At 39.5% G+C, this 21,346-nt stretch overlaps 1 protein-coding gene across 2 annotated transcripts in view; it reads right to left on the bottom strand.

Moving 5' to 3' along the window:
* The window catches only part of rbms3 (RNA binding motif, single stranded interacting protein), a 173,011-nt gene that overhangs the window by 46,314 nt on the left and 105,351 nt on the right, over nucleotides 1–21,346 (bottom strand). For both annotated transcript variants that reach the window (XM_079837720.1, XM_079837721.1), the window contains exon 5: nucleotides 3,806–3,963. In XM_079837720.1, coding sequence (XP_079693846.1) covers nucleotides 3,806–3,963 — 158 coding nt within the window. The remainder of the gene's footprint in view (nucleotides 1–3,805; nucleotides 3,964–21,346) is intronic.

The raw sequence follows: 21,346 nt of genomic DNA, 5'->3' as shown, positions 1-21,346 counted from the left end.
ACTAACAGTGTATCTTTTTTTTATGAATCAGCCGTTATGTTTTTGATTCAACAAATTTAATTTCCACCATATTCAAAATGATGCATTTTGATTTCTATACAGAATTTTTTTTACGAACATTTTGCTTTTGCTTTACACTGTACGACATTGATCTGATAAACTTGGGTACAGCATGTATGTACAGTAGACTGTATGATGATGGCACCTATTGAATCGCAGGCCATAACGCAAGTTAGTATAGAAGAATAAAACGTCATCAGTGTGCGCAAAGTGGCAAACAGAGCAAGATGAATCACACTTTGGTAATTGACCGTTCGCAAAGACCCCTTTAGTTACTGTTGCCATGTACGACAAGCCATGGCGCTCTCACACAACACACATTTTCTCACGTAGAGAAAATACATCGCGGAGCAAAGAGGACACTGAAATGCCGACAGACAGGACAGAGTCAACTTTAAACAATAAACACCGTTTTGTGGCTCTTTAATGTGTCGTGATCGCTGTAGCGCCTCAGTTAAAGCTGCTCGTGAACTGATCATCTCTTCCTTTTAGTTAATGGATAAGCATCAAATGAATGAACACTAAAAGAAATGTTGTTTCAACCACAGAAAGACGTCAGTACAAACTGTTTTTCAAGTTCAAGTCCACCAACGTTAATCTACTAACTCTCCTAACTGCTTTGTCGGCAGATTTGGCGATATGATTGGTCAGATTGCCTGTCAATCAAACTTGTGGCGAAGGGTGAATTTTGTTTTTTTATGTGTGCCGAAAAAAAGAGGAGGAAGCTAAAGAGGAGAATATGGAGGCAGTCATGGCTAGGGAAAAGTGGCCAACTTGGCATGCCAATTTTGCAAATGGAGCTTGAGGTAAGTAGTTTTAAAGGGGGGGTCTAATGCTATTTCAAGCATTCTGACATATTTACACTGTTAAAGAGTTGGATTCTAATGCTAAAAATTCTGTGCCAAATACACGCCTTCAGGATTCAAACGTTCAGAAAGTTTTTTTTGAGTATGGCCCTATATGACATCATAAAGGGCAGAATTCCTTGTATGGGTACTTCTTCCCGTATGAGATCAACCAGAGCGAGAGCAAGTGCACATCCATCTACGTTGCTTCCTTCGGGTTATGGAAGCTGTCGGCAGCGCTGTGATTTTGTTTTTAGACCACGAAATATACAATGTCACTAAAGAAGTGTGTTTTTGGTTGTGAGAAAAAGATAACCTTGTTCAGCTTCCCAAATAACCCAGCGTTAAATAAAACAGTGGATGCAGTTGGTTTTTCCGGAGCAGCAACGGAGTTCTGCAAGTGTGTTTGTTCATGAGTCGAAACCGCAGGCGGTGAGTGAAACTGCATCAAATGTCTGTGTTTTGTTGGCAATCGGCATGTAAGTGCATATAATGTCAACAACACGAACGTATCGTGAAAGTTATCCAGGGATAATGCCATGATGTATTGTGTGTGTGTGTGTGTGTCATAGGCTGACTCTTTATCTTTGCCCCCTGCACGCCTACATGAGTTTTTGGAAAGAATCGGTACAGTGTATCTGTCTTTTATAAATATGATTAAAGACTCTTCAGAGATATGAAGGATGTAATACTACTCTATAGGTACTCAAGATTAACATGAGATTGGCAGATACTGTGTGTGTTATGTACCCTTTAAGTTTTAGCTCCATGTCGCGTTAATCAATATACCATTTGCATTTTTATTGGCTAGCCAGTAGACATAGGTCGTAGCAGCAAACACTGTGCGGTGATCATGCTGAATTTCTGACACTGTCAGAAAATTAATCGCAGGCTATCTTTGGTCACAACGGCCGTCTTTGAACCCCACTCACTGTGCGACGTAGGACCACCGTTTAGGAGCCACAACCACAGAAATCGCCACGATTGGCCATCTTTTGTCTGGGGCGACCCAAAATCGTACAATGTGTACCAGGCATAAGTCAAGGGTGAATTTTAATTTGATCTTCATATAAAAAATAATTAAAAAAATTAAATATATTAGTTTTAACCTCAGGGACATTTAAATCCCTGTATTTGAAGAAACATCCATATATGTTAATTTAGATAATGAAAGGAGAGGGATGGAAAGAGTGAGAGAGGGAAAATAAAGAGAGGCAGGGGTGTTATATAGTGTTTGTTTCGGGCTGCTGGGAGTCTTGATTTAGTCTGTGCTCTCTGGAGTGGCTTCTCTCCTCTGTGCGGCCCCATTCAGCTCTGCTCACCCAATCATGGCTGAACGGCTAATTGCCTGGCTGGCACAATTGTAGACACACACATATACACACACATCCCTCTGCTGGGATCTCTTACACAGCCAGTGACCCTGAAAACCAGCCAACCCACCCCACACGCGCCACACAAGAGAGGGGGAAAAAAGCTGGAAAAGAAAGAAACTAAGGGATGTTTTTATATGTGCCCTCTTGAACAAACGCTCTGTCTAGCCTTGTATGCACCAAAGAAGACCTTTTCACACTGCACTTAAAGGGATAGTTCACCCAAAAATGAAAATTATCCCATACTTTACTCACTCTCAAGCTAGGTGTATATGGCATTCTTCTTTCAGACGAATACAATCAGAGTTATATTAAAGAATAACCTGGCTAATCTAAGCATTATAATTAGCCTGGATGCCAGACGAACTTAGCCCCGCCCACAACATTTTTACTCGGGCAGTTCGGTCTGGACTTGATCCATAGAGAAGTAATTATGCCCGAACAGAAACTGTTCGGACCAATGAAATTGTCAGGGCGGGCTTTAGACGATGATGGACAGATGATAAACAGTAACGTAATCATCCACGTCATCAAAGGCGCTTGGGTTGAGTTTGTTCTAATCCTAAACGGAGAACTTGTTCGTATATGCATTCACCTTTACTATTTCTCTCAGAAATTATGATCGTGTTGGTTAGTACTCTGTGTATCCTTAAATTCTTTTTTTACAACACCGGCAAAGATCGTTTACACTCATCTTTTTCTTCAAAGGTTAGGCTACTTATTCCAGCGTGCTGCGTGCAGACAGGGTTGCCAAGTTTTTACAACAAAACCCGCCCAATTGCTAACGTTCCTCAAAACTAGCCAAAAACAAGCCCAATAGCTTTCCAGGGGGGGTTCTCCGGGAAAAAGGGCATTTGGGAGGTAAAATATGTGTTATTTTGGCAGGGCTGGCAGCTAAAAATCGCATTCCTGGGTCTGTATATCACATAATTGGGGTCGCTTTAACCCGCGGACATGGCAACACAGTGCAGTTGAGTTCTGTTGACATTTGACAACTAACGTTATGCGTCGCTCCGTTGCTCTGATTGGTTGTAGGTCTATCCAATTGAGGTCTTTCCTGGTTCGGTTGAAACACGCCCCATAATCACAGCCTAACGGAGCAGTATCAGACTCAAATTCTGACTAGAATTGAGTATGACGACGTCAGGCTACATTATAATAGCAGTGAATGGAAGCCCAAAATTTGAAGCCCCAAAAAGTGCATACATCCATCATAAAAGAAATCCATACAGGGGTTAATAAAGGCCTTCTGAAGTGAATCGGGTTTGTGTAAGAAAAATATCCATATTTATTATTAAATAAAATATCTAGCTTCTGGCGGACCACCTTTCGTATTCGGCGTCATTGTCCAGTTTCGCTTTTTTTGTAAGTTGAATACGGAAGGTGGTCCGCCAGAAGCCAGATATTTTACTTTATAATGTGTTAAATATGGATATTTTTCCTAAAGTTTACCCGGGGATTAGAATGATCAAGGGCTAACTATTTCAAGTGTGAAAGGCCCTAGAGAGTGTTGGTTGTCAAGATTACCTGGCGAAACCGACCCCTCGACTGACCCCGTTGGCGTCTCTGAGTATCCGTGTAGAGATGACATGTCCGAAAGGCTTCAGCATGTTCTCCAGCTCTTGTTCATCCATTGAAACCGGGAGGTTCGAGATGTACAAGTTAGTGGGGTCCTGCTCTTGTTGCTGTGGAGAAAACACACACAGTCTGACATTAGAAATCATGATGTAGTCACACATATTCAGACTTTAAATTATAGGCATAAACTCTAGTTGCAGGCCAATGACCCATTTAGTCAGGACGTGGCATATCAATCTGAAGTCATACTCAAACGAAAAACACTATAGAGGTGGAGATGCCTTGTTTACTTGCTACAAAGTGTCTCAGACAAAACTTTCAAAGTCTTTCAGAGATTACAACCATCCTAGGGGTATTTTGGTCTGATCTTCCCATGCTATTTTTTTTTTTTTTTTTTTTACAATTTCACGGCATGAGAAACCAAAGCATGGAAACAAAAAGGATGGAGAGGAGAGAGAAAGAGCTAGCTGTTAAAGCTGAAAGCTGTGTTTAAATGAAAACCACAAGATGCTGGAGGGCTGGATACATCTCTACCTGTCTCTCATTTACGCACTGGTGTTGATGGCCTCTTCTAGAGACACTGTGAGGCTGGATAATGGGGGTCTGAGAGGACAGCACACACGATACCGACACTGGATGGTAGTTGTTGAAGGGTGTGTGTGACCAAAATGAGCAGCATTAAAGCACTTGCACACTAAGAGAACATACTGCATTTGTCTCTTTGAAGCCAAGGCTAAAATGTGCAGAGGAAATCGTATACACTGCAAAAAAAAAAGTTTCTGAACCAAGAAATGCCATTTCCATTAAGGCCGTGTGTCCACCAAAGCGTTTTTTTTCCCCTTAGGCTAGAATATTTTTCCAATTGTTTTCAATGGGAGGGCCACATATATAAATGACAAGGTGTTGAACCATTTTTTCACAGCTTTTATTTACAGGTCCGCGAGAGTTGAAGAATGTCCAACTTTGGGTAAATCACTGTCACTTTTTACCCAGCTGCCCAATCACCGGACAAATAGCACGGGACGGGCGGGACAGATAGCACACCGACCAACAAACACATTCTGCTGCTTGTACAGCGGCAACAGGCGACAACAACAAGCATAATAAGGTAACGGAACAAAATAATTTAAAACAAGAGCAAATACTTTACATTGTATAAAATGTTTTATATAGAAACAATACAGAAACAAACTATTTATGAAACAAGATGCTAGTAACCCTTCCGTGGTTATTCTGTATCATAGCAAGCAAAGCGTCTCAGCTGAAAAAAAGAAGAAAAAACGCTAGGCGTTTACAGCAGAGTGCTTGGCATTTTCAGCTGGCTAAAAACGCTTTGGTGGACACGCGGCCAAATGATGTTTGATAACATTCTGCGATGGAAACATTTATAACATTTCTGGAATACAACTGGCAACTCTTGCCAAGGGTTATTTCATAGCTAGCATTGTATGCATCCTAAGAACATAAAAGTTTTTTATATAATTTGACAAAATGACAGCTTGAAATAAAACAATAAAAATGAAAGGTCTCATATTTCATCTCAAACTTGTAAAATAATTGTACTGTATATAATAATGTTAAAATCAAATAAGTACTCCTAAGAAGTATATATGAGTCCATGTCAAGATACATTTTTAAAGAATGTATTATTATTATCTAATACTTATTATTAAAAAAAAACCCAAGTAAACTTTCTATGAACACTACATTCTTGAGGTGTATCCACTGCAAAAGTAAACGGCCAGACGGGATGGGCTGTGAATCTGTAAAAGAACCAGAGTGAGAGAAAAAGAAAACAGAAAGTGTTGGTGGGCTAGCAGAGAATGACGGCGACCTGCTGGTGAGTTAAGGAGTTATCTGACATGTGTGCGTGTGTGCAAATATTCCATTTGTGATGTGTGAGGCCCAGCCCTGCAGGAGACCATCACTCTTTTATTAAGTGAAAGTGATTAAAAGAGCAACTGTAGTTGCTTTATGATATCTCCTCACACACCAGATGTTCTCTACACTCACATTCCCTGGCTGAGATCCAAACGGGTTATTGAACACCCCACGCAGGGCATTACAAGTGGTGACATTATCAAGCGCCGTACTGAAAACCGCTCCAAAATGACCGCCACAGTATAGATGAGAAAAGGTTTGTACAATATATAAAACTGTTTTATGTATATTAAACTAAAACCATAAACATGTTAATAAGAAATAATAAAAACTTAAAATATTTAATCATGGAAAGTTTAAACAAACAAAACCATATAAAGCCCTATTTGGAAGGCAATTGTTTCTCAAGGTGACATCCATAAAAGAACAATTTTCATGGCTCCTTCGTGATAAAACTTTGGATGACTATCATGCAGGGGGACAGTTGCAGAAGTGACTAATGCAATCGTAAGAAGGACAGAGTATTCTTAAACATTTATACTTTTCTAAAACTGCACACACACTACTGTTTAAGTTTGGGGTCAGAAGGATTTTGTAATGATTTTGAAAAAAGTCACCTTGGTTGTACAACTGATAAAAAACAGTAATGTTGTGAAATAATAATACTAATTTATTTTAATTATGGGCGCCTTTAAAGACACTCAAGGACACCTCACAAATAATAAGATACATGAACAATAAATGAAAAAAAAAAAAAAATACACAAAAGCTATATCCATCAGATTAAGCTAATCTAAGGTATTCCAAAGACTCAGAGCAGTACATCTAAAATCTCTACATCCCATGGTAGTCAAGCGTACAGAATGTATAACTAGAGTCAAAGGCGCAAAAGACCTGAGAGATCAGGTAGGTGAATACACATGGAGAAGTTCATGCAAATATGAAGGTGCTAGATTACGGATCGGATGTTCGTGTAATGATCCGGGCTGCTGAATTATGGACCATAAGAAGTTTCTGTGTAACACCACTGAGAAGAGAATTACAACAGTCAATACGAGAACTAATGCATGTACAAGGACAGCAGTACTATTAGCAGAAAGAGATAGTTGAAGATGATTAATATTTCTCAGACGATAATAAGCTGACCGTGTAATGGTATTTACATGTGCCTCAAAAGATAAAGTGCTAATAAAGTGATATATTATTGCGATTTAAAAGAGCTGATTTCTATTTGAATATATTTTAAAATGTCATTTATTCCAGTAATGGCAAAGCTGAAGTTTCAGCAGCCATTATTCCAGTCTACAGTGTCACATTATCCATCTCTTATTAGTATCAATGTTGACAGATGTGCTCCTTAAAGACCCCTGTGGTGAAAATTATGAAATGTTGTTTATATGTCAATCATCTAATGTTGTTTATATGTCTATGTGGTGTTTTTAATATGCTTTTGGACAAACTATGTGCAAAATCATAAGTCAACACCATTGTTGAGTATTTTCTCTTTAAAACTGCAGGGAACCAAAGACACGATTTGAAATTGCTGGTGATTCTGATGTCACAAACTACCTTGTAACCAATCACGTCAACATGAGATCGGCAACGAGTGGATCTCTGTATATTCATAGAACCGTGTATACTAAATGAGGCAGTATAGAGTTACATTCAAGCTATTTTAAGGTATGAAGAATTAAAAAAAAAAAAAGTAAAAAACATTTAAATATGTCATTTTGGTGATCAACGATTGGTTATAAGGGATAAAAATATTGACTACAGGGGGACTTTAATATTTTTTGGAAACCATAATATTTTTTTTCAGAATTATTTGAAGAATAGAGTGTTCAAAATAGCATTTAGCCTATTTGAAAATCTCTTGTAAGATTATATGTTATATTTTAACAAATGAATGCATCTTTGGTGAATTTAAGTATTCATTTCTTTAAAAAAGGTGAAATACCCATGAATAATAATGAGACCATGTTGTGGTAAGGCTGGATATGGAAATAAACTGTAGCTTATCATTTTCTCCTGAGAGTTTGTAAAAATATTGACATTTCCAATTCAGATGGCAACAAAATCACAGATTAGCACCCATACATGTTGAAATTACCTAACATATCCATGTAAAACACTATCCGCCTAATTAAGGTTTAAAGCTGAATGTCAACTGAATCCCAAAAGCCGTGGTTCAGGGTTATTCTGGAAATACCTTTACTTTAAAGGGGTTACCCACACCACAGGGGGCAAGGGGTTAATGTTTCAATTTGGACTCCACCCTATTTCTTGGTCTGAAACATCAATTTAATTGCATTAGAGCCAAAGCCTCAGAAATACAAAAGAATAAGAGCTCAGAGAAAATATCTCATAAACGTGTCACTCTCGTCAAACATGAGAGCTGGGAAAGAGTGACAGGCAGGGGCATTACATCTGTGATGTGGATGGGAAAATACATTTGGAATCTCAATATAAAGACGAGGGGCTGATTTTCTAAAGGACGGGCGTTGTGAGATGTATGAATGATTTATGAATATGAAATGAAAACACCGGCCCTTCCTTCAGGCCCCAAACAAAACTGAAAACAGAGCTGTGTGTGTCTGTGTGTGATATATACCTTCAAGGATCAGTTTGCTTCCAAAATAATTCAGTATAGGGGACAAGGCCATGTTTTTGTTCCTCTGGTTCTGTTTTGAAACGTTAGATGAACATATGTATGTGGGTCTCCATCATAACCTGAGGATACAATGTCTCCAACAATGTCTTTCTCTCTATATCTTTAATGCCTTTCACGTTACAGTATGAAAAGTCGTTTTGTCTAAGTCATGCTGAACAGAGATACTGAACTGATCATATGCTATACTCCATAGATTCTGCCTTTAAAATCCAAAATTAGACAGTTTACTGGTTATGGAATGGATGATAAGCAAAACAAATGAAATCCACAGAGAGATGTACTATAAATATGTGTGTACTTATTCAAGTTACTTATAGCAACTCACCAGTGAACTGAGAACATGTGAGCAACTGTTTACACACACACACGCACGCACGCACGCACGCACGCACGCACGCACGCACGCACGCACGCACGCACGCACACACACACACACACACACACACACACACACACGTTGTGTTTTCATGTTTTATGGGGACATTCCATAGACCTAATGATTTTATATTGTACAAACTGTATATTCTATCCCCTAACCCTAAACCTACCCATAACAAAAAACTTTCTGCATTTTTACAATTTCAAAAAACATCCCTTAGTATGATTTATAAGTTGAAAGTCTTTGTGGCAACATTTTGTCCCCATTACATAGGGATTATGAGGACCACACACACACACACGTTTGTTTTTGTGAAATGTGAGGACATTCCATAGGCGTAATGGTTTTTATACCGTACCGTATTTTCTATCCCCTTACACTGCCCCTGCCCCTAAACCTACCCATCACAGGAGACTGTGCAGTTTACTTTCTGTGAAAAAAAAAACTTGTTCTGTGTGATTTATAAGCATTTTGAAAAGTGAGGACATGGGGAACGTCCTCATATTTCACCCTCTTTTTGTAATACCTATGTCATACCCATGTCATTATACACATTTGTGTCCTGATATTTCACAAAAACATGCCCACACACACACACACACACACACACACGCATCATATTAAATAATAATAATAATAATAATAATAATAATAATAATAATAATAATAATAATTAATACAATTTCGAGCTCAGATTCCTTTTTTTAAAAGAGAAAATAGAAAAAAGTTATAAATTATATATATACTATATTGGCAAAAGTATTGGGACACCCCTCCAAATCATTGAATTCAGGTGTTCCAATCCCTTCCATGGCCACAGGTGTATAAAAGCAAGCACCTAGGCATGCAGACGCTTCTACAAACATTTGTGAAAGAATGGGTCGCTCTCAGGAGCTCAGCGCTAAGCGTGGTACCGTGATAGGTTGCCATTACTGGACTTTAGAGCATTGGAGACGTGTTCACTGGAGTGCTAAATCACGCTTCTCTGTCTGGCAATCCGATGGACTAGTCTGGGTTTGGCGGTTGCCAGGAGAACGATGCTTGCATGACTGCATTGTGCTAAGTGTAAAGTTTGGTGGAGGGGGATTATGGTGTGGGGTTGTTTTTCAGGGGTTGGGCATGGCCCCTTAGTTCCAGTGAAAGGAACTCTTAATGCTTCAGAATACCAATACATTTTGGACAATTTCATGTTCAGGTTCAAACAGTTTGGGGATAGCCCCTTCCTTTTCCAACATGACTGTGCAAGGTCCAAAAAGACATGGATGAGCGAGTTTGGTGTGGAGGAACTTGACAATTCCATATTAAACCCTACGGGTTAAGAATGGGATGTCATTAAAGTTCATGTGCATGTAAAAGGAGGCGTCCTGAAACTTTTGGCAATATAGTGTGTATATATATATATATATTCGAAACTATAAATATAAAAAAGGGAAAAAGATTAAAGCAGAAAAAAATAAAGTACATAAAGTGCTTGCTCCTGGTCTGCAGTGTCCAAAAAAAAAACAACAACCGGAAAGAAAAGTGTATTGTCACTACAGGGACTAAGAAAAAAATTGTTTCCGTACGACAGAGTGCAACAAACAGCCAGAGTTCATTCTGTCCTTGCTCCTGCCTTTCCCAGAAATGAGGGATGAAGATTTCAGCAAGCATCTGTGAATGTCATACCAATCCACATCTCACCTAGACCTCTGTGTCTCCTGTAGGACAGCTCTGGTGCCGGTCGCTCTAATCGTCAACAGTCAGTACGATCTGTTTAATTCTCTCTAACGGGAGCCCAGCAACATGCAAAAACATGCTACATTCTCACAGCTACTGACGGAGGAACATGCCACTCTCGCTGATGGCTCTACAGTATAAATAGTTTTTAAATGCTTAATGAACTTAACATAAATATTTAATAATATCTAAACCGCTTGGAGCGCAGGAGTCTTGTTGCAGACTTTATTCACAGGAGTTAAGAGCGGAACCTTTCGTGCAAACTAACGCATCTGCATGGACTAAGGCTGTCTGAGGAACACGTCTGAGACAGGTGTCCAAGGTCCTTCCATGCTGTCTTTCAGGGCTGTATTCAGAATGGTTCACTGTACTGGAGCAACACTTCAGAATATCAGCATTCCAGAGAGAGGAGAGATTAAATAGGGCTGGGAAGCTCACACACATTCCCAGCGCCTGCATTACAGCCAGAACTAACAGCCCAGCCAACGGGCCTGTGCTCAGCTGATTAGCCCATAGGGACAGAGTGCTCTAGTTGGCGCTCCGCCAGCGAAGGCCAAAGGGAGAGTTGGGAAAGAATAGAAGGCTTAGAAGAACCATTAGGATGTTACAATGATGGTTGTTTAAAAAGAATGATAAAATCGATACCATCTTTCGATTAACACTGTGGGACCATATAAAGAGTCGTTTGTCACTAAACCAGCCAGGTGATCAATTTCCATCTCATTCCCTCTTGAAATGATGTCTTTACATGATGCCTAAACATAGCCAGAGGGTAGGTGCTGGAAACCAAGAACCGGGTCTTATTTACAATCAGCCTAATATAAAATTAGTAATGTCTTGCTCAAGGATGAAATATATATACGGCACATAAATGCCATCATTTCACATGATGGCCACCCCAAAGCAACCTACTCTCTATTCTCTGACCAATCAGAGTAATCTGCAGGCCTGAGTGACAGGCTTCTGTCACCATTGGGTGGTTAACAGGGCTGGTAAAAGATGAAACCTCACTAATGCTATAGATTGCCACTAAATTGATGCCTGCAGTCTTAATTGGAGTTGCCATCAACAGCTGTTGCAATTTAGAGTTAATCACTGCATCAGGGCTGCTGCTCCTCATTTTAAGAGGATGGAGGGGAAAATGGGCAGCGATAATTGCAACTGCAAGTGGAAATGATGAAAAAAAACGACAAGAGTGGATTTTAAGTGTTCACATCCTTCAACATGCACAGATACTGATGAAAATAGTGTATGTGTGTGCGCCAGGTGAGGTCTTATTGTTCCTGAAGGTGGAAAGGTGCTGAGACTGTCAGTGTCTTCTGTGCAAACGCAGCTGAATCCCAAAATGGAAAATGCAAGTCTCCTCTAGAAACGTGGTCGCTGCGGTGGGATATCACACTTTACAGCCTGGTTATTCTCTCTCTCTCTCCTGCTGTTTTTTTTTCAGGTAGGGTTTTTTTCCCCTACTCTCTCTCAAAAGGTCTCTCCACAGCAAAATGACCACCATAAAGATTAGCAGCCCATGACCTGAAAACATGTGTATGACTCAATGTCTGTACAATCACCCACAACCATTTATATAGTAACTCAAGCTCGGTTCTAAACCTTGTCAGCTGCCTCGCTGCCTACTGCCTTTATAGAGCATTCTAAATTAAATAAGTGAGTTATTTGGACCGCAACAACTGTTGACCACAGGATAGTACTCCATATGCCAAGTACATAGGTTACTTGCCTCAATACTCTTAAAGGGGTCATAGAAAAATCAAAGTTTTCTTAATCTTTTAACATATAAGAGGTCACCGTACTGTACATACATCGTACCGTACATCGTATAGTAAAATTAATAATAATTTCTTCTGTTTTGTTGCCATCTTAGATTGATTTTGCAATTGCAATGCATTCTGGGGGCCCTATTTTAACGATCTGAAACGCAAGTGTCAAAGCGTGAAGCGCAAGTAACTTTGTGGGCGGGTCTCGGCGCTGTTGCTATTTTCCCGGCGGGATAAATGGCTCTTGCGCCCGGCGCAAATCTAAAATGGGTTGGTCTGAAGTAGCTTCATTATTCATAGGTGTGGTTTGGGCGTAACGTGAATAAACCAATCCGAGCGTCATCCAACATTCCCTTTAAAAGCAGGTGCGCAAGTTCCATTATGGATTGCTATTATTATGGCGTATTTACCAGGCGCACGCCAGGAGCGGTTCACAGCCGAGGAGACTGATGTTCTTGTAAGAGCAGTGAAAGACAGAGAAGTGAAGTTGTAATGTTGTACATTATGGTAAAGGTGATTTCACAGTCTTTTTTTTTTTTTCAGTCTTTCAGTTTTTTCAGTTTTTCAGTCGATTTTTTTTCCTGGTTCTTGACGGACAAACCAATTTGTCAGATGTCCTTATATACATATATGTCTTGCCACTATTGGGCAAACAGGTCTTATCCTTAATTATTACAATTAGCCTGAATCATTTGTAAGCTAGATTTATGCCTATTTTTTTCACATCTTCGTGGCACACCACAATGATTTCCGTCATCTCATGTGTTAATATTTTTTTAGTGTAACAATTTATGATTTGCAAAAATAACTGTTGCATCTGTGTAGATTACATGAGCAAAGTGTATGCGCGTTGTGCACGCTATACATTATGGTCAAGCATGCGCCCTTAAAATAGCATAATGAACAACGCGCAACGCGCCACTGACTTTAGACTAGGTTTTTTCTGGTCAGTGGCGCAATTGTTTAATGGAACAGCAAAATAGCACCAGGGATTGTTTGCGCCGGAACACGCCTCCTTTTTTGCGCTGAACCGCCCAGGTAGCGCAAGTTCATTCACTAGTTTAGCGACGTGCTTCTGTGGAGGGAAAAGCGCGCTTTGCGCGGGTGCAAAATAGGAATGACACATGCGTCGGTGTACAAAGTCAATTGCGCTGGGTGCAAGATAGGGCCCTGGGACTGATTTTACCACATGCTGACTTTGAATTTGGCGAAAACACAAAACTTGAGGGTAGGACCTAAATTTGCTAAAGTTACCTAAAACTACTACAATTAAAAACACTTTTGTTAATTGAAATAAAGTTGAAATAAAATATATTTATATTTTTGAAGTTTTGCCTAGGCAACTAACTGAAATAAGTCGAAGCATTAAAATTTGAACTAAAACGATTCAAATAAATTAAAACTAAATATTAATATTTCAAAAATATTTCAAAAGCACCTAAAAAAAATATGACTACAAAATAAACCAATGAAAGCTGAAAATATACAAATAAAAGCTGATTTAAGATATTATTTAAAAATAATAGCACATAAATAATATAAAAATAACACACATAAAATGGTTTTAAAATGTTATTTCCATCAGCTGGAAAACAGCAAATGTGTCCATGTATTAAAAAAAATAACCATTGACACACTAAGTGCGCTAACTTCAGACACAGTGAAGGTATCTTATAAGACATCATAATTAATTTTTTTACTCATCAGAACAGACTTTGCTGCAGGTATGCACCCACAATGCCCTTAAAACTTCCTAAGTTTAGGAACAGTGCGGCAGTCTCTCTTTCACATACTGCGGCGCTCCCCATGACATCCATCCATCACTCTCATTTTTCAACAATGTTTACCGGGAGCCAAATGAATTTATGATGCATTACCTTGTTAAAGAGTCCCAACCAGAGGGGCCATATTTGTTGTTTGTGTGACTCACTGCATTTGTGTGATGAATTTGTGCATGTAATTTGGTGTATAATGTTTATAAAAGATTAGGTGTGTTATGCTCGGTGCATGTTTGTGTGTTTAACCTGCTTTACAAAAATTGGTTAACAATTCAAAAGGGCTGTGTGTGTGCGTCTTTAGTGATGCATTTAGTCTGGAGTAATCCATCACAGAGCTGTAGCGGCTGATCCAGAGCAGTGCTGTCTGTCATGGGGTAGAGCAGTGAATTATGGGTAGCAACAAACACAGGCTGCCAGCAAAGCTTGAATCAATCTCAAAGCACTCAATCTCGAAAAAACAAAACAAAACAAATACAAAACAAGAAAAACAAAGAGAAAGAGCAGTCAGACCGGCAAGATACAACGTCAGATATTTCGTTTCATTGTATCCATATGGTTTAGAGTTTGTCTGGACGCCAACGTTAAATGCTTTGTTAAAAAAACTAGAGAGCTGCCGCTGTAAGCAGCATTTTAAGCAGCCTTAGGAATGCTCTCGATGTGAAGGTGTTTCAAAACGTAAATTTATAGGGCTGTCACGATTCCACAATATTTTTTACTCATAAAAAAATCCTCGATTGCAATTTACTTGTGTCGATTAATCGGCAAAACACTGGAAGTGGCGCATTTCAAAAACGTGAATCCATGAACCCCATTAATTAGACATTTTAAAACGCTGCACTATATATTTAAACCATTTAAAAAGCATAGCGCTATTGTGAAGCGGAGTCTACGATTCAGCTGGGTTAACAAACTCTTTACATATGTTGAGTTTGCTTATAACGTTCATTTGCACCATTTCACCAGATTTGCAACGTATATCTAAAGCCAAAACAGAAGAATGCATCAATATGTTTCTAAATATGCAAATTGCTATTCATTGCATTTTCTAAATAAAAAGTTTGAACCCTCGCTGCATTATTTCTATCGTAGAGAAGTGGCCAAATATTAAAGATTAAGTGGACATTTGAATTAAATGTTGTTTGGCCAATATAAAACAATAATCATGCTGTAAAGTGTAACAACAACAATCACTAGGCCGTTGGCGCCCTCTATAAGCGGTTGTTATAATAAAAGTGTTGTTCAGTGTTGCAAACACTCCATTACACAGTGCCGAGTTTACAAAACAATCTGCAGTCAAATGCTCCGAACAAACATCCTTCACCTTGATTCGGGACGCCATTAAAAATAAACCATCCACTTGTTTCGTGACTCTGGGATCCTTCTGAAGTCTGTGCAGACCAGGCGGCCTTCCTTCCGTTCTCTCTCTTTTGAATCCGAATTAACTGCAATTCATCGACTGGTCGCTAGAGAGAGGGAGTCAATCCTATAGACCCCCGATGTTAAAATGCCAAACTTTACAGCAGAAAAAAAACTTTTTCAGCCTGGTACAAAAAAGTGGTTTTGTATAGCTAATTTTGCTCTCCATGGCAATTGTGAGGGGGGTGATTTTTTATTTTACTTTTAGAACTCATCCTAAGCCTTAAATTTCTGCATAATTAAGGGCGTGGCCACTTGAGTGACAGGTGGATTGCTGCTGCTGGTTTCAGCATCCAGACACCTCAGCTCCACCCACGTCCCACTTTGGGCTTAAAAAATGCTCTTCAGAAACCTAAGGGTGATGTCCATTGTTTTATATAGTCGATGATACAGACGCACAAACAAGCTGTTTAAACAGGCCGTGTCAAAGCGAACGTTCTATTGCTCTCCCATATGTCCTGTTGTCAACAGACTCAAGCTCGTGGAGTATGTCAGAAACTGAATGTGTATCTGTATACTATATCCAGTGTAAACCCTGTCTATGGTTATAATCTATTTGCTTTTGACTTGACGCTCGCATCCGGTGTTGACAGCTGTCAGCCGCTAAGCAACTGAACGACAGTGGCCGTGGCCTATAATACAATAATGTATAACGCTGGTGTCTTGCTGTAGAGGCAGTCATATGTAAATGTATTTAGCCAAGTGACGTCACAGATCCCACAATACCCAAACAAGCTGTTTGTTGAGGTGGACATTTTAAGCTATGAAGCTTAATTTCAGTTAGGAATCTACTATAGAAGGTTCACTAGGTTTTGGAACAGAGCTAAAGTGCGACATCCCTGATAAGAAAGTACAGATTTGAATGCGGGGTGGTTATTTTATGAACTACCAGCAAGAGATGTTTCTATGTAATGCGTATACGACTAAGTTTGACCCTATACTGAACTGAAGTCATGGATAAGGCTCTGCATTAAAAATATGCCCTAAATGTTCACAGATAAATAAAAAAAGAGAGTAGGACAGATAGAGGGAAGAGCGAGAACAAGCAGAAATCATTCTGACAGCTCTGGGTGAGGGACTGCATCAGAAAGCGGCTTTAGCAGCGGCATCTTGACGAACAGATGTGGGAACATTTAAAAAACGAGACCCTGGGAGGCCGTTTATTTGATGTATTACTGGGACACCGGCAAAAAAGCAACGCTTGTTCGGGAGACCTAAATGAAATGATTTCCTAAAGCGAATCATAGTTTTTTTTCTTACAGAAAGGATTATTTTTGGGGAGTTATGCTATTGAGATTTTTCTATTTTCCCAGTTTCTTGCTGTGAAAATGTGCAGAGCTTTGTGAGCCAAATATCCCCACAAGGATAGTAAAGCCTGAAATTACCTACAGCAGCCAATGGCCTACACTAGGTAAAGAGCTTAATAAATGTACTAAATAATGTCTCAATGAAAATCTAAAAAATGTAGAAAGATGAGGGTACAGGTAGGGATAGGATATAAAAAGTACAATTACCTATATCAGAAAAAATAATCTAAAACACCAGAAGTCAGAGAAAAGTCCCACTTTGTGTGTGTTGGTCTATGAGTCTTTGATGACTGTGGAATTTATTGTATAAGAATACTAGACTTGTGTTTACATAATGAATATTAAATGCAAACGCAATGACAGCAAAATTCTGGTTACTGAGGATGATCATCTGGGGGGTGTAGATGTAAATGAGGATGCTGTATTTTATTTGACATTAATGAAAGTGATGCTGTGAGGGATGGAATTACAGTTTAAATATGACTGAAGATCCCGAGTCATGTATAATTTTCACAGCAGGTTTAATCACTCCAACAGGATCACAGAACTGTCCCATTTTTTTTTTTTAAATAATCATTCAGAGCAATTTTATAAATCAGAATAACTGGTTCATTAAAAATATTCAACTTAAGATGATTCATTCCAATATATATACTTTCCATAATGTGACCATAAATAAGCTTTCCATTAATGTATGGTTTGTTTGGACAATATTTGGCCGAGATACAGTTTGAAAATCTGGAATCTGAGGGTGCAAAAAAATCGAAATATTGAGAAAATTGCCTTTATAGTCCAAATGAAGTCCTTAGCAATGTAAATTACTACTAATGATACATTTTATATATATTTACGGTAGGAAATTTACTAAATATTTTAATGGAACATGATCTTTATTTAATACCTATCCTAATGATTTTTGGCATAAAAGAAAAATCCATACTTTTGACCCATACTATATATATATATATATATATATATATATAAAATGTAAATTAATTCCTACCCAATACCTAAACTCAACAACTACCTACATTAATTAGGAGTTTATTGAGGCAAAATTCGTAGTTAATAGTGAAAATGGGTGCCTAGTCTAAACCTAAAATATTATTAAACACCTTTTTTAAAATTGACAATGAGCTAAGGTCTATTCTGTAGGAATTCACCCTCACTCCTTCCATGTGTGGTGCTGGGTTCCACTCTGATCTCATACTGTCTCATGTGGCTATAAACTTACTACACATGACATCACAAGCTCATAATACGATATTGTTTCCCATCACAGCATCCCAAAAAGTTGCCAAAACGCAAAACAGTGTCTTTAAAGGTTTTGTTATGGTTGTTCTGAGATCATACAGCTAGTGAACCTGTCACCACTGCTCTGGCTCACAGCTTCTACTACACATACTCACAGCCTCCTAAACACCCCCCTCCTCCTTGTCTCGGGGCTGTGATCAAGTCTAATGGAAGTCAGCTGGGGCTGGATGTAATTGGGCAGGAATGCAGACTGGGCCGAGAGGCGACAGGACTTTTCCACACCACATCAGCTGGTGGGAGGAGTGGTAGAGGCGGCCTGGCCCAGACCTGGGCGAGGAGGGCGTCTGCTGGGGAACCGCGCTCTCTGTGGACCGTTCCTATCCGCTCCGTGACTGAAACAACATGAGAGAAGCATCTGGCCGGACGCCCTGTTCCAAGCGTGCCTCGCAAATAACGTAAAGCCTTGGCGAGCTCCGTTCAAGTTATAGATAGTGTAACAGTGACTGAATTGCCTTTGGCACATTCACAGAAAGGTCAGCAGCCTCTGAAGAGCTATTGAGATCACAGAACTGACAGAATCTGAGCAATTATAAGAACAGTTCTCACATTCAGAGAAAGCTACACCGTAGAAACAGTATTAAAGTACATTCTTAGCTGCTAGTTTCCATACATATTTTGTCTTTACAATAGTAGTTGTGCAGTGTATTGCCATTAAATAACATATATGAGCTATGAGGTTGGCTTGCAAATAATGTAAATGCAATTGGTCTCAGATCAGCTTTAAAAGACTTCAATCGTTACACAAAGTCGGTTTCCCAGTGATGGACAGAGTAACAGAGCACCAAATCCCTTGAGCCCGACACCTTTTGAGGCTTAGTAAATGAGCAGCTGATTTTATCTGTAAATGTAATACGGCAGGAAGCAAAAGCTCTTAGAGTGAAGGCGCGTGGCTAAGCTAAACAGGAACGTACACCTGAGGATGTGTTAGTGTCGGATGCAACATGAGGTAAAGAACAGACCTAGGGGCATATCTGTGTTATCACTTTGTTCTACATATTTTAAACGGACAAGCTTATACTTTATGCTAGGTAGTACTGCAAAAACGTTAAGATCACGCTAGCTGCCATATACCTCAGGTTTTCCATAAATGGGCAATTATTTTGCATTAACTCTTGCATTGATTACTTTAGAACACAGATTTATGTTGCTACTTCTTCAAGAGCAATTGTGCTAATGCTAAATAAGAGTTATTTTGGCTTACAATAAGTATTATGTGAGCAGGGATGTGCAGCATAAAAGAAAAAGGCTCCTGTTTTTTTTAATAATGTGCCACATATGCTTAAGGATGGAAGACAAGGCCCCTTCAACATCAATCGTTATTATAAAATAACATTTTTGGAAAAACATCAACACTTGAAAAATAATTTCTAACATTTCTAAGCTCAAATTTACACAACTCCACTTAAAAGTTGAGGAATTATTGTTCTGTAATTAAAAGGAAAAAGTTATTTTCCTTTAATCTCAGGTAAAGTCCGTAAATAGCCTTTAACTTGCCAACAGCGCGAGTGGCGAGCGCGACACCTGGCCACAAACCGAGACTCTGTTGGCCCAGGACGTTAAATGATTCATGCTGTCTAGGTAAAAGAGGAGAGCTGTCTCTATCTCGGGGTCTTTGGCACTGCCAGCATCTGCAGGTAGCCTTGTTATGCTAATGTCTTGGGAGGCTCTTTGAAGCCTCAATCATCTCCAAGATGGCTGATGAGAGAGCCTTTTTATGCCTGTCCAGAGGGACTCATTAGCTGAGAGATGGGGGGGGTTTGGCACCCCGAGAGGGAGGGAGGGAGGTTGTGAGTGAGTGAACGAGCAAGGACTCAGGAAGAATGGCGGAGCTCACTCCACGCGGACAGATTGCTATCATACGACATACTGGCACGAATACAGACTGAGTTGAAGATGTCTGTTCTCAGCGGACCGCCCATGCTCTCATGATGTAGGGCCAAGAATAAGATGAAATGAGATTCTCAGTTATCGCTCCCAAAAACAACACCATCAGAGTACGCTAGCGGGCTAAATGTTGCCAGCCATTGACTGCGTTGTTTGTTCTGGTATTCAATAAGGTCAGTTCAGGTGAAGGATTTTTGTAGTCAAACTCAAAGACCCTTGGATTGTGTCGGAGCGCAGAGGATATATTTTCTTTCACTCGCAAGAAGCAAAGTTCTCTGATTGGTCTGCGATTCGGGATTTGGCGAGGGAGGAAAGTGTAGGAGAAAAAAAAGAGAGAGAGAGAGAAAGATCTGTGTGAAATCGCCTCAATCTCAGCTGCTTTAATAAGAAGCCCAGAGCCAAAGGAACACAGCCTCAAGTTCCACTCCATCGCTACACTTAATAACTTCGGCCTCCACCGTGGACAGAGAAAAAAAAACCTCACTATCCTCCTTATTCCTGTCTCTTTCTGTCTCTCTCTCTTATATAAACACACACACATACCCACATGAGCACACACTCTGTAACTCTGTGTCTTCCAGGGCGCCTGGATTTTTTCATTAAATAAATGCAATAACCAAAGAGTCTGGTGGATTATGACTGAAAAGCACTTTTTGAGATATGAGGGTAAAAATTAATAATGAAAGTTTTTTTGTGAAGGAAAGAGTGAGGGAGAGTGCAAGAGAGTGAGGTGGAGAGAAAAAGACAATCACAGTCAATGTACTTGCAGCTAATGGCGTCTCGAGTCTGCTCTGACATCTCTACAGAGTTAGAAGTTAGCCGTGAAAAACTCAATAAAAGCTTAAGAGAGGTGTCAAGCTTGCATCAGGCTACAGTCCCATAAGTCCGTAGGCTCGCTTATCATGCTCTGGTTGCAGAGGTCTTCTCAAAAGATATAACCGTGGGATAGCGGTCTAGATCTGGAGACCAATGCAACGTGCATTACCTCATTAAAGTGTGGAATATTCCTCATGTTTACAATGAATGTTCAAGCCATTAGCTCATGGACATATGGATACTGACATCATCAACTGTCGATACGCATTTATGTAGAGTGTCTGTTCATAACGGTTATTTGGTTTGGGGTTCCTCTAAATTCACACCATATTGGTAGAAGTGGCTCACATGTAAATATCTTGATCTGGATATGGTGAGCTGTGCAAAATTGCTGTTCATTTGGAACTCCCTGTGGAGTCAAACACAGACAACACTTGAATCATGTAAAATATAATATATATACACTGATCAGGCATAACATTATGACCAGCTTCCTAATATTGTGTTGGTCCCTCTTTTGCTGCCATATTAGCCCTGACTCACCCGTCAAGGCATAGAC

The sequence above is a fragment of the Gobio gobio genome (genome assembly GCF_949357685.1).
Source record: "Gobio gobio genome assembly, chromosome: 15".
NCBI lineage: Eukaryota > Metazoa > Chordata > Actinopteri > Cypriniformes > Gobionidae > Gobio > Gobio gobio.
The sequence above is the reverse complement of the archived record's forward strand: the minus strand, read 5'-3'. Positions and strand labels throughout refer to the sequence as shown.